Here is a 17,380-nt window from a genome sequence, read left to right on the forward strand (position 1 = left end):
TAGATTTAAGTAGTTCTAAGTTCTAGGGGACTGATGACCTCAGATATTAAGTCCCATAGTGCTGAGAGACATTTGAACCATTTATTTATTAATTTAGTTGTGTTTTATTCTTTTCCATCTGTTACCTTACGATGGTATGAGTTAAAGGTTGGATTTAGTGCTCATCAATGTAAAAGCGGTACTTCTCAGTTGCTAAAATTTTTTGTGTAATTTGTGTTTATGCTTTGCGGCTTATCTATAAAACCATTTGAGTATTTTGATTAAATCTGTAATCATTACGATTAATGTCATTGTAAAAAAGGATACATAGGCAAATAAAACTACTATTACAACACTACACATTTAATGAATTTCCTTGCGACAACAATTAACATATTCATGCAAAAAGCCTGTGCAGCATATTTCGCGAGTATGTTTTACTAGTTGCACTCCGTCTTCAGGCCACAAGTGGCCCACCGGGACCATCCGACCGCCGTGTCATCCTCAGTTGAGGATGCGGATAGGAGGGGTGTGTGGTCAGCACACCGCTCTCCCGGTCGTTACGATGGTTTTCTGTGACCGGAGCCGCTACTATTCGGTCGAGCAGCTCCTCAAGTGTCATCACGAGGCCGAGTGCACCCCGAAAAATGGCAACAGCGGATGGCGGCTGGATGGTCACCCATCCAAGTGCCGGGCACACCCGACGGCGCTTAACTTCGGTGATCTCACGGGAACCGGTGTATCCACTGCGGCAAGGCCGTTGCCTTTACTAGTTGGGTCTCCAGTTTTTCTGTTTTTCGCCGAACTGTTTGGTATTTCAGCTCCGTATTCGGTATTCGGTGCCGATGTATGAGTGGTAGCCGGCACGGTAGCTCAGCGTGTTCGGTCAGAGGGTTAGCTGCCCCCTGTAATAAAAAAAAAAACAAATAAATAAATAAAACTGAGTTAATGGATCAACGACGAACTTAAACGGATGTCTTACGACGTCTGCCCCGAGCAGATGCAACGAACGAAAACGAACAAAATGAGATTTTTTTAAAAAAGTGGTTCGGTAGAACTATTTTTACCTATCACTAAATTATTGAAAGGATAATGGCGGTTCCATGCATCGATGCTTGTGGAAAGAGTCTTCAGGAACATGAATCATTTATGCCCTGACGCTAGAAACAAATTTAATGACCTTTTGGTAAAAAGCAGAATTATGAATTGTTTGCAACTTGCAACGACTTTTACCGAAAACATTAAAGGTACCAGTAACAAAAATCTGTTGAAAGTTGTAACTGGCAATAATAAATATAATTTTTAATCTTTACTAAGTGTTTTGTTGCCTTCATCTTCAGCTGAGCAAACTCTTTCGCCAGGCAGTGTTGGTAATTTTGTCAATTTAATCTGGAAACCCCATTTACCAGTGCAATCGATAGAAATATCCAAAACACATTCTCCAGTTCGAGAGTAGAAAAGGAAGAAAACGACCAACTTTTTGTTTCGGCATATAACAAACGTATCGTTAGCCTTCTTATTGTCACTGACAAATTGGATTTCAAGGCAGCTGACTGCAATGAACATACGTTCTCACGTTTCGCCAGCTTGCTTGACTGCGTATTTATGCGTAGCGGAGGCCGCTCGTGCCTTTTCATGTCAACAGCAACGCGTATAAAACTCACTTCGTGTCTGTATGTAGCTAGTTGTTCGACAACCGCAGACATAGCAACTGCACCATGAATACCGGAGCCTTCATTCTTATATTGGGTGAGTACTCATCAACTGGTCTTTGCGACTGTTCCTGAAGTATGCCGCTCCACGAAATCCTTTTCAAATTTTTCTATTATTACTATTATTAGTAATAGTAGTAGCAGCAGCTTTCGAGACGAGCCCGTTCAGCCACCTATATATATATATATATATATATAGCTTTACAAAACTTTATTTACAAATGAATAAAACTATGAACAAGAATTTGTAATTATGAAACAAATTCGATATCTACATCTTCTTCTTCCTGTTTCGTTTTATAAAGAGTGTCCGACGTCATTTTCTCGTACATTTCGTGTGTTGGCTCAAAAGTTACACATGTTCCATTGTTTCCTGGTCGTTCTTTAATGAAGTGCTCCATTCAGTGTACTGGTTTGGAGTATGTTCCTAATTTTGGTTTTCATGAGGTTTACCTGAAGTTGAACATGAAACTTTAATAACCTGACAAGTACGAAACCATATTATTAACTAGTTATTAGCTTCATTGCTTTACATACCTTAGAAAAAACTCTTTCGCAGTCTGCATTTGAATGAGGTAAACTCAAAATTGAGAGAGCGAAAACTCTCATTCCTTAAATTCTTCAGATTCGTTATTTAATATATTCCACATTTTATCCGGTGATTGTTCCTTTTGTAGTGAGTCTGGGAGACAAGCCAAAACCAGAGGGAGACGCCTCCACTGGTCATCTGTAGTTTGTGCTAAATCGAGATCTGAGGGAGGAATTATACGTGGCAACAGTTCCATTAAAGGCATGAGTGAAGGTGTTGTATCTCGGAAACTTTGTGACAGGGCATTTGTAGGTTTGAGTGCCGCTAGTTTGGACAGCACTTTATCTTCCATTATCATACCGTAATTCGATATGGCACGAAGCTGTCTGTAATATTTGAGAATTAATAGCTCTCATTAGGTATGCCACACATAAACACACACATGTATAGAAAACAATAAAACACAAATTATATATGATTTCAGGCAAACGAGGTGTACTCACCACAATTAAGTTCCTGCACCGATGATAAAAATCCTTGATAAGATGTGGGTGATTCTTTATCTCTGGTGTGCCAATGTTCTTCAGAATTTTCACACCCAAATACAGTTGTGAATCTTCCAGTTGATGCGCTGCATTTTTTTGGGTCAACATCACTGAGATTTTTTCGCATGACATAAGTGCGTTTCATGAAATACGCAAGTATTTCTGTATAGAGAGCTCTAATCTTGTCATGAAAGTCAACAATTACTACTGCTCTAGACTGGAAATACTCGTTGAAAGTAGTAAATTTTGGTAGAATCCACTCTAAGAACATATAATACATTTTTGCAAAGGAGTCATGTAAACAGTTAAAAACTTGTTCAGCACTTAGAACTCGCTCAGAAAGCCATTTTTGGTTAAAAAACAGCATCAGAGCATCCCAGTTTTCCAGCACTGTCCTAACAACCGCGATCATTGGCAGCCAACCTGTCTTTGAAGGATGTAGTAATTTGTATGGTTCTAAGTTTAAAAATACCTGGAATAAAACATAATGCTAAGCCTATTTCCACACGATCGGACGTAAAATAAAGTCTGAGATATAAAATGCTACAATACCTGAAATTCTTTGAACTCTGCCTGCCTCTTCGCACTGAGTTTGAAAAAACCATAAATATTCCTCGCGAGGTCCTCACAAGCTCTTGGAAGGTTCTTGCACGCCTTGCTTGCGCATATATGCACCAAATGACAAACACACTTCATTACAAAAATTCCCGGGCAGCTATCTCGGAATCTGCTTACTACAGAATTACGAACTCCCATCATAGTATTGCAACCATCTGCTCCAAAACCAATAATATTGGCAAATGGAATGTTATGCTGTTGAAACGTTTTTACTACACCAGTGTAGAGATTTTCTGCAGTAGAAGCTTTCTCAACATTTAAGTCTCCATCTTCATAAACTTTATAAAGCTCCCAAAACTTACTTTCAATACAACCTGTAAAAGGAGAAGTGATACAAAGTGGTAACTTAACAGGATTTATTTATTTGAGAATTAATTTGGTTATTATTTCAAAACTAGCTCTTATTATTACTCACCTGAATCTTTATCATAAAAGCGGATCGCCACGCAGGAATTTTTCACAGTTCCGATATCGGTGGACTCGTCCATATTATGCTAAATTTGGCGTGTTGTAGATTTTTCGCCAACACTTCTTTGTGTGACGTCCCAATAACATTAGAAACAATTGCCCTTGCAATATCCGAGTCTGGAAAAATATCTTTTAACAAACCGGATGAATGGTCAGCAGCTAAAAATGCCACATTATGTTCTGCTAAGAATGCTGTTAATTTGATTTCAGCTTTAGTAACCTTCCTCTTAATTGGTTGTGCGTTTGCGACAAATTGAGCAACTGAAGGCTGTCGCACGGTAGCAGACTGCACCATGTTTAGGTGCTTCTTACTTCTGGTATGGTTTTTAATATTCTGATTTCGGAAACCATGCTGGTATTGCAATGTCTGCATCGCACCCTGAGCGGATCACTATCGCGCACCAGCCAATTACGTAAACCTGTCATATGTAGCCACTCATCACGAAATTTTTGTTGTCGATGGACAGGCCGTTCTGTCTTCGAGATTTCACCTCTTCTTAGACGTTTTTTCTCCGGCGTGCAAGAAAGTTTCGTGCTTGTGTTTTCATATTCACTGTCACTTCCCATTTCTCCACTCACAGTAACACACAGTAACCCGAAACACTTACAAAAAGAAATTACACAGTAAATGAATTCAGCTAAACGTACTCGTAATGACAATACGCGAAATACACATTGTTAAGAGTATCGTTTGTTGAAGACGAAACAATACCGTCTGATGAAATGTCTTTCGTTTGTACTTAATAATTCCACAGTATTGCAGGGTAATTAGGTCTACTGTTAATTGCTTTCCAATAATATTCGATTAAAGTTCCATTTAGTGCTTTGAGATTCGTTGGCCGCTCTATTTCTGAAACTTAACAATTCGAACTGAGTGAAATATGTCATGCAAAGCAAAGCTATTCGTTATTGTTAGCTTATTTAATTTATTTTCCAGGGCCAGGCTTTGAACTAAGCCTCATTCTCGACTTTAATCGTTTTGTCGTGTCGGTAGTTTGGCGCTCTCTCTCCTGCCTGAAATTTGTTGATTGACAGAGACTGCATGGATTCGTAACAGTTTCTAATCATTTTTAAAATATAACAGATGAATTGATTATTTTCCAAACAAATGTGTATAATGTATATTTGGTAAAAAATTTAGACCCGCCTCCATAGCCACACGACTAGGTGTGGTGTCACGAGCCCGCAACTACTAAGATTCGAGTTCCCCCGTGGGCTTGTATGTTTCTGTGATGTCTGTAGACCAAGTTAGGATAGGATAAAAAAAAAAGGTTTAGGCAAAATTCTCGTATGATATTCACTTTTGCCTCGTACATTGTACAAATGACGAAATTCTCGTATGCGTACGAGAATTCTCGTACATATCACAACCCTGATACGAACGTATGGACAACGCAACACCAGTGTCCGAGTGGAAAAGTTTCCTCTTCGGTTAGCAGTCCGCCGCGCTGCCTGTGCAGCTACTGATTCGGACGTTCACAACTTTTCATTTTTTTATGCGACAATTTCCTCGAAAACAGTTAATTTTTAGGCTAAAGGTACTTTATCTACGCCTTGCTGGGTACAGACGTACTTTTATCTCACTGTGATGGATTTTTTTTCTATTTTACATGTTTGAAGCATTCTTGTTTTAACACCCGTTTTATCATTTCTTAGAGATTTTCATTTTTCCAGAGATCACAGGTCTTCGGTTTGCTTTCAGATCACATCGTGATAAATCTTGCCGCTAGATGTGTACTTCGTTGAAACGTTAAGATAGATCCGTTCAGCTACATTTGCAGTATACATCCCTTGATTTAAAATGAAGATGCTAGTTTGTTCTGCATATTTCCATTAACGAATACATTGTGGAATATTTGTTGGGGGAAACTCAAGTCACTACAGAAATTAGTCAGATATACAGCAACCTGCTAGAGAACCTTATATTATGTAGATACAGTGATGGAGTGTAAATCTGAAATAAAGAATTGTCTGTTGGGCAAATCCTCCTCCACTGAAACGCGTTTCCACACAAGCTTTTGAAATTAATGTTTCGGGATATTTTTAATTAAAAAAAATATCATCACAACAGTACAAATCTTAATATTATTGATGTCGGTTCATTGCATTGCTCTTGAATTACGTATATTAAATGTATCTTTTACTTTGTTCCACCCCCGCAGGGTCCAAGGAATAATTGGAATACGACTGACGCACTGTAAACACCTGATTTGTTCGCATGCAAGTTGCGGCGTCAGTGTAGTCACACTTTCTGCCAAATTAAGTGTCGAATTTTGTTAACAGAATTTATATTTAAAACGGGTCAACCATTACGATACCGTTGCAAGTCAAAGTTTCGCAGTCTCCGTCATCGGAAAACTTCACCTGGAATTTAAATTTTTATTGTGTGCATATTTTTCCTGGACGTGGTAGTTTACATCATTTCATATAGAGCCTACATTACGTTTACTTTCAGTTGGCAGACCGCTCCAGTCCATAGAACCGGTAGTAGTCCGAAGGTTTCGGCTGGAAGTCCTTTGTTTCTTAAGCTGTAGGCAACATTAGGTAGGTGACAATTGTGGGAGGAAGCCATTGTCATCTGCTTTGTTGCTGATTTGCACTGAACTGTTCTGAGTGTTACTTGTTTTTTTTTTATTGTTCAATACGTTATCAAATTAATGTTGAGGTGGTTGCTGTTGCTGCAGTTAGGGTCTTTGTTAACCATGAAAACGCATAAGACGATTTCAGTTTCGTTTACGAACAACATTTAAAGAGATTTTTACTTCCGTGCTTAACCTCAACTTTTGCGGAAGTGCTACGTGCAATTTGTGGTGCCAGCACTGCAGGGGTAGGCGTGCCTTCCTTTCGCATGGGTTATGTGAAAAGTACATTATTGTTGGCCCAAGCGGGAGCCGGGCTTTTTCTTCGCTATTGGCCGCCACACTGACCTCGGACATCTAAAAGTAAACACACTGCATATCTCCTACGTAGTTTTGGTATCATTTGCACGAAGTCGGCAAAGCATTCTTTATCATTAGTATTTTTCACTCAATTCAATTTATAAGCATCCTCGCGCACCATCATACGTGGTGATATAGGATTTGTTATGCATAATAAAACATTTTACAGTTATGTGTTCATTGATAAAATATTCATATGTGCGACATGAAACCACACACATAACAGGCCGACTATAAATTAGTATAATGATTTATGTTGTATTACATTCTTACAAATACAATTTTCCGAAAATAGGTAGTTCACTCCACTGGCAATACTTTAAACAGAAATTTTCGTTGCTAAGAGCAAATTTTTGGTATGACTGTCTATCGTCTCTGTGAAAATCGCCTCTGTTTTTTTCTTTCATAACTATATTTAACAATGAGAATTCTTGGTCTACCTTCAAAAGCACATATAGATACTGATAGGTGGTAGGGCCATGGTTTTAAATTCCTTGAAAAAATACGTACATGATTATCTAAGTGTGACTCCTTTGATCATTTTTATTAACGTATTTTGAGATATGACTTTTTAGCCAGAGTGGTATCCCTCCACGCATATAAATATGCTAAGCAGAAGTGCAAAGTAGGTATGTAACACCATTTAAATACTATTGGGATTTTTAAGTTCCTTGCAACATAACAGCAGGCTACAGACATCGTTTTTTGTTTAACAGTTCTGTGTGTTTCTCCCATCTTAAATGTACATCCAGCCATACTCCTAAAAGTTTAGTGTGTGGGGTTTGCACCCTGTTAACCTGCAAAAGTTCCACTGTTAGGCTGGTTCCTAGCTTTTTTGTTACTTGACTGAAGTTCATCTACAATGTTTTTGCCATTCACAATTAGTCTGTTATCTATAACTCATGTGTTGCTGCTGTGACTCTTTTCTGTAGCAATAATATAGAAAATGTTATATAATTGTTACTCATGACTCACAGTCGTATCGCAAACAAGCACAATGAAAAGTAATGCTAAACTATTTAAGCTCTTGTACAAAGTCTTCTTCAGAAGTAGAAAAAACATACATACTCACCTCTTGCATCCAGAAACAGTGTCCGTGTCTGTGTGTTCCATTTTGGAGGAAGTGTAAATAATTTTTAGTATTCTTTTACACTGTGCATTTCCCCAAGTCAACGCCTTATATATGTGCTGAGTAACGAGCTATCCTTCCCTTATTATTGTTATTCCATCCTAGACTTTCCATTGTTTGATTTTTCTCGTAGGTCAGCACTGTTCATTCCTTTAACAGGCTGGTGTCATAGGCAAACAATATTGTGTCTGAAACTTCCTGGCAGATTAAAACTGCGTGCCCGACCGAGACTCGAACTCGGGACCTTTGCCTTTCGCGGGCAAGTGCTCTACCAACTGAGCTACCGAAGCACGACTCACGCCCGGTACTCACAGCTTTACTTCTGCCAGTACCTCGTCTCCTACCTTCCAAACTTTACAGAAGCTCTCCTGCGAACCTTGCAGAACTAGCACTCCTGAAAGAAAGGATATTGCGGAGACATAGCTTAGCCACAGCCTGGGGGATGTTTCCAGAATGAGATTTTCACTCTGCAGCGGAGTGTGCGCTGATATGAAACTTCCTGGCAGATTAAAACTGCGTGCCCGACCGAGACTCGAACTCGGGACCTTTACAGAAGCTCTCCTGCGAACCTTGCAGAACTAGCACTCCTGAAAGAAAGGATATTGAGGAGAGCTTCTGTAAAGTTTGGAAGGTAGGAGACGAGGTACTGGCAGAAGTAAAGCTGTGAGTACCGGGCGTGAGTCGTGCTTCGGTAGCTCAGTTGGTAGAGCACTTGCCTGCGAAAGGCAAAGGTCCCGAGTTCGAGTCTCGGTCGGGCACGCAGTTTTAATCTGCCAGGAAGTTTCATATCAGCGCACACTCCGCTGCAGAGTGAAAATCTCATTCTGGGAATATTGTGTCTGCTGCTCATGTATGACTTGGTATGTTATTTATAAATATTAAGAATAGCAATGGTCCCAGTACAGAGCCCTGTGGCATGCCGTACACGACTCTCTCTCATATAATGTTCCTGATGTATCAGTTATGTTGTTACTCTACCCTTTTTATTTCTATCAGAGAGATAGGATTTCAACCAATCACATGCTACTTCACAACTCCCATAGCAGTATAGGTTCCTTTGCAGTAAATTATGGTCAGTGATATCAAATGCCTGCGACATTCAAAAACGGACCAAAATTTAACTCATTTTTATCTATGGAATTTAGGACACATTTTAAAAACTTATAAATCCTTATGTCAGTTGATCTGTTTTTCCTAATACCTTTTTATCCATTAATCAGCTTACAGTTTTTGTTTAGCAAATGAGTCTCTTCCATTGGCATTTCTTTTACCCTAGTTTTGAAAACCCAGATATCAGTGATCTACATTTGCAATTACTAATATGAGACTGCACCTTTCTTGTAAAGAGGCTTGACAATTGATTTTTTTTAGTTTTTGTTGGAACTCCTATCCCAAATATTATCTGCAAGTTGGAAGTCTGTTTCTTGCACTGTATTTTATTACCTTGTCTAGAAACCAATCACTGCCATATGATAATTTATATTTTAATGTATTTATGATATTTCAAACCTCTAATTCAGTTGCGAGAGACAGGATAACAGCCTCATCCTTCAAGGGGAGTCATATGCTCATATTACATTTAGTTTGAATTATAATTATTGTTATGTTTATGTAACGCTTGTTGAATATGTTGGCTTTTGTGTTGTAGATCTTTAAGAGTTTTATCTTCACTCTGTAATGAAGTAGTAGTTCTTTCTGCTTTGTCTGCATATATTCTTTCACATTTACCATCTCTTACATTGATTTTATATTCTTACTATTTTCCTAGCTGCTGCTATAACTTTCTTATGTAGTTCCCTGTAAATTTTCACATGTGATTTCAATGTTTCTGTTACTTATGGCAGATTTGTTTAACTTGATGAGTGTGTCTGCTGACTTTCATAGTGCCTAGGTTACTAACATATTTGCTTTAATTGGGATTTTAATTCATTTAATTGGAAATGAAACATCCTAACAGTGCCTACACTTGCAAGAAATTACCTAATTTTATCTACTTTTTTCTAAACATCTGAATAAAAATTCATATGCCAAGTTTATTAATAAAACTCATCTCTGTATTTATCACTGGCCACTGGATCATTATTAGATGTAGTATTTAACATCAGTATGACTGCTCCATCCTCAAAGAACATGGTGCCCATTACTTAAGTAGTATATTCAAAATGGTAGTGTATTGTTTACAAATGTTTGGTCAGCTGCTGTTTTAGACCCATTTATATATCAGTTGCCATAATGTGCAGTTGACGTCTTATTGCAAGAAAAACAGATTTATGTTTCAAAACTCCAACAATAAATATATTTCTCAGATGATGTATGTATAAGGTCAAATTTCACTGATAAAAGCTTTAAGATGTTGGCTGAGCTGAGTAAAACAGCTTTTGACCAATGTACACTGCCAGTAGTAACATAACGGTTGTGAGACATGGAAATTAATTGAGTTTATTGTTAGAAGACTAACAGTAACCGAAAGATGACGGAAAAAAATCATAGTTGGACAAAACAAAGAAAGACAGAAAGAAAGCAGTTGATATCAGATGTACAACAAAGGTCAGTGCCATAATGGAAAGAGTGAACATCTCGAAATGGCAGTGGGCTGGTCACATCGCTCAAAGAAAAGATCGTAGATGTTCAAAATGTGTACAAGACTGGAGCACAGTTTACCAAAATGGACTAAAGGGAAGACTACCAGACAGATGGATCCATTTGGCAACTTGAAGCTGAAGATCAGCAGAAATGTAAGAACCTGCTGGGATACTATGTTATGTGCCGATTCATCACAGTGTGACTGAATTGACGGCTGCTGCTGCTGCTGGTGATGATGATTATTCTGTCTATGTACTCATGATTTATAAGGTGAAACTGGACAGTGAAATAACCCAGTACACTACTACAATTTTGAAACTTACTGAACTTTGAAGTGGAACCCATTCACAAAAGCAAAATCCCTTAATCCCTTAATTTATGCAAGAAATATTCATCGTGATTACAGGGCCATTGTCCATCTCTGTAACTTGTGTGTGTGTGTGTGTGTGTGTGTGTGTGTGGTGTTTGTTTTACTTCATGGATGGGCTGTAGCAGGGCTCACAAAGCTTTGAGAAGATAGCTAAGGACCTTCTTATCATATTACTATTAGCCCTACCCTGCCATCTGAGAACGGTTGGTTGCACCGTACCCCAAGTCTGGTCGCAAAGTTGCATTTTAATACCAAGTCATATGCTCCTTACTGAATGAACATTACAGTTTGCAAATAAAATATAATATGTCTTGATAAAAACTTACCCGGCAAGCAACCAGAGGCAGACAAAAACACAAATAAAAGGTAAGGAAATGCACAAGCTTTTTTAGCAAGTGACTTCTTCTTTTGGCAGAAGTGTTGAAGGGAAAGGAACAGGGATGGGCGAAAAGCACTGGCAAGTTTTAGTTAATGGTGAAAGTTACTAAAAAGTTGCCCAGAACCCCTGGGTCTGGGGGACATAACTGGGCAGAATGAGAAGCAAAGACAGATTGTTGGTGCCTGTGCTGAGCAAGATTTGAAAACTTGATAACTTAAAGGTAAAGGGTAATAACAAGACAGATATAACTGAAAGAACATTGATATGTTTTGGCAGATTAATACCGACTGCAAGCAAACTCGTAACCTTTGCCTTTTGCTAGCAAGAGCTCTACCAACTGAACTACCCAAGCGTGGCACATGACCCATCCTCACAGCTTTACTTCCGACAGTACATTTTGTACCTTCTAAACTTCACAGAAGTTCTCCTGCGAAATCTGGCTAGTTCTTTCTTCCAGGAGTGCTAGTCCCACAGGTTTTGCACGATAACTTCCGTGAAGTTCAGAGGTAAGAAGTGAGGTACTAGTGGAAGTAAAACTGTGAGGGTAGGTCATGAGTTGTGCTTACGTAAATCAATTGGTAGAGCACTTACTTACAAAAGGCAAAGGTCCCGAGATTGTGTGTGTGTTCTGACTTAATGGGCACTCAACAGTGAGGTTATCAATGCCCTGAGTTCGAGTCTCTGTCAGGCACACAGTTTCTGTCTGCCAGGAAATTTCCGTGGCACACACTCTGCTGCAGAGTGAAAATTAATTCAACTTTCACAGTTTTCCTACATTTTTACTGTAATTTAATTAATGAAAAGTAATTTTAATCTTTATTCACTGTGCTTTTGTTTATATACTTTAGACAGAGAGGTTGATTGACTTAATGGGCACTCAACAGTGAGGTTATCAATGCCCTGAGTTCGAGTCTCTGTCAGGCACACAGTTTCTGTCTGCCAGGAAATTTCCGTGGCACACACTCTGCTGCAGAGTGAAAATTAATTCAACTTTCACAGTTTTCCTACATTTTTACTGTAATTTAATTAATGAAAAGTAATTTTAATCTTTATTCACTGTGCTTTTGTTTATATACTTTAGACAGAGAGGTTGATTATGATTTTCCACATGTGGTTCAATTGTATTAACTGCTAAAGTGACACGAATGAACCTCTCATTCCACATATTCTGACAGCATGAGTCTTAATAAATAATTGACAAACAAATGGATCATTTGATATTTCATTTATATAAATACAGCATGTGAAGTTGTGACAGAATGTAAATAATTTTGCAGTAAAGATACAAATCACAATATAATAGAAGCATTGACAGGTACAAAAACAAGATAACATTTTAACAATGTAAGAAAAGATAGTGCTATTTACCGTAAGGATGACATACTAAGTTGCACACAGGCACAATTAAGACACTTACACATAAGCTTTCAGCCACAGCCGTCATCAGAAAAAGAGAAATGCACACCATTCATTCACACAAGCAAACACACCTCACGCACATATGATTGCCAACTCCAGCAGCTCGGGCTGGAATTGGAGTTGGTGTCATGGTGTGTGAAGTTTGCTTGCTTGTGTGAATGAATGGTGTGTGTTTCACTTTTTCTGACGAAACCTGTGGCCGAACACTCATGTGCAAGTGTACTTTAACTGTGGCTTTTTGTCACTTAATTTGTTATCTTCGCGGTAGGTAGCTATACCTGTAGTTTCCATTTTTGTATTAAAAATTTTGCTAGTTGGATGAATCCTCATGTGTCATAGATCCCACATTTACCTTTGGGAATATGGAATGTGTCAAGGTGTACTTTAACAAAAACAAAGCAACTCTTGGAAACTTTCGCTGCATTGATGATCTGTCACTATTCTGCTTAACATTATTTGTGTTTGCACTAGCTGAATGTAGCCGAGTAAATAAGCAGGAAAGTTGCTACATTAAAGAATGCCACTGCTTCTTCGTTCTTATTAAGTGGCTACTGTTTATCTGGTACGGGCATCTTAATGTTTAGCTGGAGGTGCGTTGGTATTTTTCACAGGTATTAGTTACCTACATCTTTAATGGCAGTGTCCTGTTTACAATATACTGATGCTCTGAAGGTATTAACTGTCTGCCAGAACTTTCCACTGTAATCATGCTGACATTTGAAATCAAGGTTACAATGAACTCAGCTAATTGCCATATTCCATGCGGAAATTTTCAAACACCAAATTTAGATAATTTGCATCAAAAGGAAAATTCACTAGAGAAAACTGTAACATTACTGGAAGACAATGGCTTGCCAGTACTTACCTTAAGGGGACAAAATTCCAGTACCACCAACATACACATTTAAAAATAAAAAACATAACTAATTGCAGCTTTTGAAACTGTTCACTCTTCAGGAAGTAAAGAGTGATAGGTCAGGAAGGTTAGAAAGGAAAGGCGGAGCCTAGTATGAGTGGGTCCCATTTCTTGTGAGGGTGATGGGAGACAAAGATGAGTGGGGAAGCTTTATGTCAGAGTGCACTCTGAAAGCTGGACAGTGATGCAAAGTATAAATCAAAACTATTTTTGTGTCTTGTATTGTGACTGTGCAGATTACAGTTCAGGTGAAACTGATTTTAATGCTGTTCACAGTTTAAGTTTCTAAGAGTCGCTTTCCTTTTGTCAATGTATGACCTCAATGTCAACCACATCCTCAAATGCTATTTTGTTTGGCTGGACTGCAGAACATGATAAACAGAGGACCTTCTATAATGGGACATTTGAATTACTCACTTTTCATACCTACCCACCTGAGAACCCATTCTCTCTGCTGCGCTCCAGGTTCCATTTTTCTCTTCCCTCTCTGTGTGTATAATTGCTCCTGCCACCACACTCTCGTAGACACCCATGTATTCCCTTCTTTTTCCTGCCCACCCTCTTCAGTTTAGGACATAGCACACCAAACAGTTTTCTTTTTACTTGCCTGTATCCTATTGTATCTTTATCACAAGTTTTAACAGTGACTTGTTGACATATGTCTGCAGCCATGGCCGGTGTGTCCTTCGCTAACTTTGTGCCGCCTCCGCACTTGCACAAGCCGTTGGCTCCCATCTGCTGTCCGCGTTTTGTGCCACCTGAATGCTGCCCGTCTTATTGCCCAGAGGAGTATAAACCTGTCTGTGCCACTGACTGCCACCATCTGCGGACTTTTGCCAACATTTGTTTCATGCATGCTACAAACTGCCTGGAAAATACGAGTAAGTATCCAATTATCCCAAAAGATTAAATTTGAACAGTTACTGACAAGTATGTCCTAGATATGGATAACATCAGTAAAAATGCATTAACATTGTAATGGAATGTCCTGGGAGGAACACAAACAAGAGAATGATAAAAACAATCACTACAAAATATACTAAGTGGTGGATAGAAACTGAAGAACGTAGTGCAGCTTGCAAACTTGTATTCTTGTCCAAGACAGTTTGGTGTGTGTGTGTGTGTGTGTGTGTGTGTGTGTGAGAGAGAGAGAGAGAGAGAGAGAGAGAGAGAGAGAGAGAGAGAGAGAATCCGAATAATGCAAATACTCTGAAGGTGAAAAGTTAGAAAGCCAGTATACAAGGTTCAATTTGTTATGTGACCCATTTACAGCAAAATATATATCTTTTGTCAGTTTAATGTAATACAACACTATACAAAAAGATACACAGACTAGTGGCATGAGCCTGTACTGTTGTCATACAACGTTTCTGGAGCTGTAATTTCAGTATTCACCTGCCTTCCTTGTTCTTCTTTTCCTGACTTCCTGTTCCCAGTAGATAAGCTTTCACTGAAAATATTACTGGCTTTTAAGCACAGTTATTTCTTAGTAACATTTCCAGTCACTGCAAATGAAATTAGACTTGTTATTTATGTGTCTGTCTGATTATAAAAAGTTCAGCTGTACTGCAAGTGGTAATCTCTCCTCATTCCATAAACCAGTTCTTTCATGTTCTCTATGCTGTAAATTACTTCCTCTTATTTTTCAGTTTGTAGTCAGTCCAGCTATTACTTACAAACATATGGAATACAGTTATCACATTCGTCACATTAAAGCTTTAGGGGGTGAAATAATTCAAGTTTTAGATTTTGATAATGTGTTATGACATACTGCTTTCACACTCAAGTATACAATTTATACAACCTACCTTATGACATGGCTCAAAAATTGCTTATCGAACTAGCAGAATTAATGCCCTTGCAAAGTAGTTAGGATAATTTCAGTAAATGGAAAGTGGCATTAATTTGCATTCACTGTTGATTTTTTTCAGGATACCGCAAAGTCTATGACGGAAAATGCCCAAACAGCCACCCAATGCTCCAGTTCCATGATAAAGAAATTGAGTGGATGTAAAAATGAAACTTGTAACATTTTGAATGAATAAAGCATTCTATAAATAAGTACAGTAACTCAATTTTTATATACTTTTCTTCCCTCATTGTGGCCAATAAAGAAGTGGATGTAATATAAAGGTCTCACATTGCAGGGAAAAAAAGTAATGCAATGAATTTGAGTCCAAATCTGCAACAGTATTAACCTGCCAGCAAGTTTCAAAACTGTGAACGTGAGTCAAAGACTCGTCTTGCATTCCTACAATTCAAAAGCGGCTAGTGTATAAGAAACAAGAAATAACAGTGCATATATGTTATTTACTATTCACTGTCTGGATCTCGTAGATGTAGGATGGAAGGGAGGCAAATGGCGACATTGAAAACATTTACTCTTGTATGAAACATCACTTTTAAGAGGCCATGCCATGTAAGCTATTCTGTTAAACTTTTTACTGCAGAAGAGATACTGATAATTCTGAAAAAAAGGCCAACTTCTAGTTGTAACAGTCTACAGTGATCCACCTGAGGATCAAAATTTATCTGGAGCTGACAACAGAGATGAGGAAAACAATAACATTGAGTGTCCACGGGGATCTCAGTCTTAGAGTTGTGGCAGATGCTATTCCGACAGTTTTCTCCCAAAGCAATGATGAACAGAAAATTTGATGCATTCAAAAGAAACTATTAACATCTCAAAATTTAAACAAACATTTAATTTGGATGGAATGTGTAAAATTCTAAAAGGGGTTAGATTTAGAGCCTGAGAACAGACAAAAGTTCTTCTCCTGGAACAACATGCCTCTTATTCAAATTTTTGCATTAATTTCTTATGAAAATGTCACCCACATCAAGCCGTCTTATGGTATACGGCAGAAGGTCCCCGTGTGTACCACCAATTCTATCCTTCATGCACACCAGACACGGTGGCCTAGTGTTACACAACCTGAACTGAAGGTAATGCTTTCAATATTGTTATAGTCATCTAGGTGGTGGGTATTTTTGGGAACCGAAACTTGATATAAACAGTTTTAGGGTGCAATTTGTTAGCACCACATAGATAAGTTATGTTATGTAATGATATATTTTAAGAAAAATTTGAGCAGCTAATTTACATTAATTGCATATCTTAATTATAAACAATGCACTTATGTATGGCACTTGTTAACAATGACAGTTAAATGGATTAGTAGCATCAGCTGGTCAACAGCCTTGCTGCAGCGATGACACAAGTTCCCATCGGATCACCGATTTTAAATGCTGTCAGGTTTGGCTAGCACTTGGATGGATGACTGATTGGGTCTTCTAAGCACTGTTGGCAAGCAGAGTGCACTCAGCCCTTGTGACGCCAATGGAGGAGCTATTTGACTAGGAAGTAGACTGACAACAGTCGAGAGACCGGTGTACTGACTACATGCCACTTCATCTCCTCATTCAGTTATGCCTATCAGCTGAAGATGACACGGCGGTTGTTTGGTACTGTTGGGTAACCCAAGGCCTGTTCGGATGGAGTTCAGTTTTACTTTTAGTAGTGTCAGCTACAGAAATGTAAACAGGATACATTCCAGTTAGCTTTCTTTCCACCAAGTTTACTTATTTTAGACCATGACTAAATTGACTGTAATTAGAACAAAGTTACTTATTAACTTGTTCTGGAGCAGTTAGCGTCTTTCCATCACAGACTAAGATTAAAAAGCAAACAATAATATGCTCACTGTGGTAACAACTATTTGAAGGTTGCTTTCCCAGGTTTGGTAATTATTTTAGGGTCCACAGCCACGGAAAACCAACTGAGTGATAACATT

At 38.4% G+C, this 17,380-nt stretch overlaps 1 protein-coding gene and 1 non-coding gene across 7 annotated transcripts; one reads left to right on the top strand and one right to left on the bottom strand.

The window, feature by feature from the left end:
* The first annotated feature begins 1,588 nt into the window (after positions 1 to 1,588).
* On the top strand, positions 1,589 to 15,647 carry LOC126416392 (vasotab-like). Of its 6 annotated transcripts, none has more exons than XM_050084081.1 (3): positions 1,589 to 1,728; positions 14,255 to 14,467; positions 15,518 to 15,647. In XM_050084081.1, exons 1-3 carry the CDS (start codon positions 1,698 to 1,700, stop codon positions 15,598 to 15,600), a joined length of 327 nt encoding a protein of 108 aa, XP_049940038.1. In that variant the 5' UTR covers positions 1,589 to 1,697; the 3' UTR covers positions 15,601 to 15,647. The 6 variants fall into 6 exon arrangements, 1 of the variants encoding a protein (XP_049940038.1); XR_007575450.1 differs by lacking the exon at positions 1,589 to 1,728 and adding an exon at positions 6,314 to 6,395; XR_007575448.1 differs by lacking the exon at positions 1,589 to 1,728 and adding an exon at positions 6,655 to 6,793.
* On the bottom strand, positions 8,133 to 8,209 carry Trnas-cga (transfer RNA serine (anticodon CGA)). Its single transcript has one exon. It is a non-coding gene; the product is annotated as a tRNA-Ser (tRNA).
* Positions 15,648 to 17,380: the final 1,733 nt, after the last annotated feature.

The sequence above is a fragment of the Schistocerca serialis genome, chromosome 8 (assembly GCF_023864345.2).
Source record: "Schistocerca serialis cubense isolate TAMUIC-IGC-003099 chromosome 8, iqSchSeri2.2, whole genome shotgun sequence".
NCBI classification, from domain to species: Eukaryota; Metazoa; Arthropoda; class Insecta; order Orthoptera; family Acrididae; genus Schistocerca; species Schistocerca serialis.

Bases quoted from the DNA above. Each gene is read 5' to 3' on its own strand.
- LOC126416392 (XM_050084081.1), top strand. From the start codon at position 1,698: ATGAATACCGGAGCCTTCATTCTTATATTGG. The intron at 1,729-14,254 runs GTGAGTACTCAT...ATATGTCTGCAG, and splicing joins AGCCTTCATTCTTATATTGG to CCATGGCCGGTGTGTCCTTC. The intron at 14,468-15,517 runs GTAAGTATCCAA...GATTTTTTTCAG, and splicing joins AAACTGCCTGGAAAATACGA to GATACCGCAAAGTCTATGAC.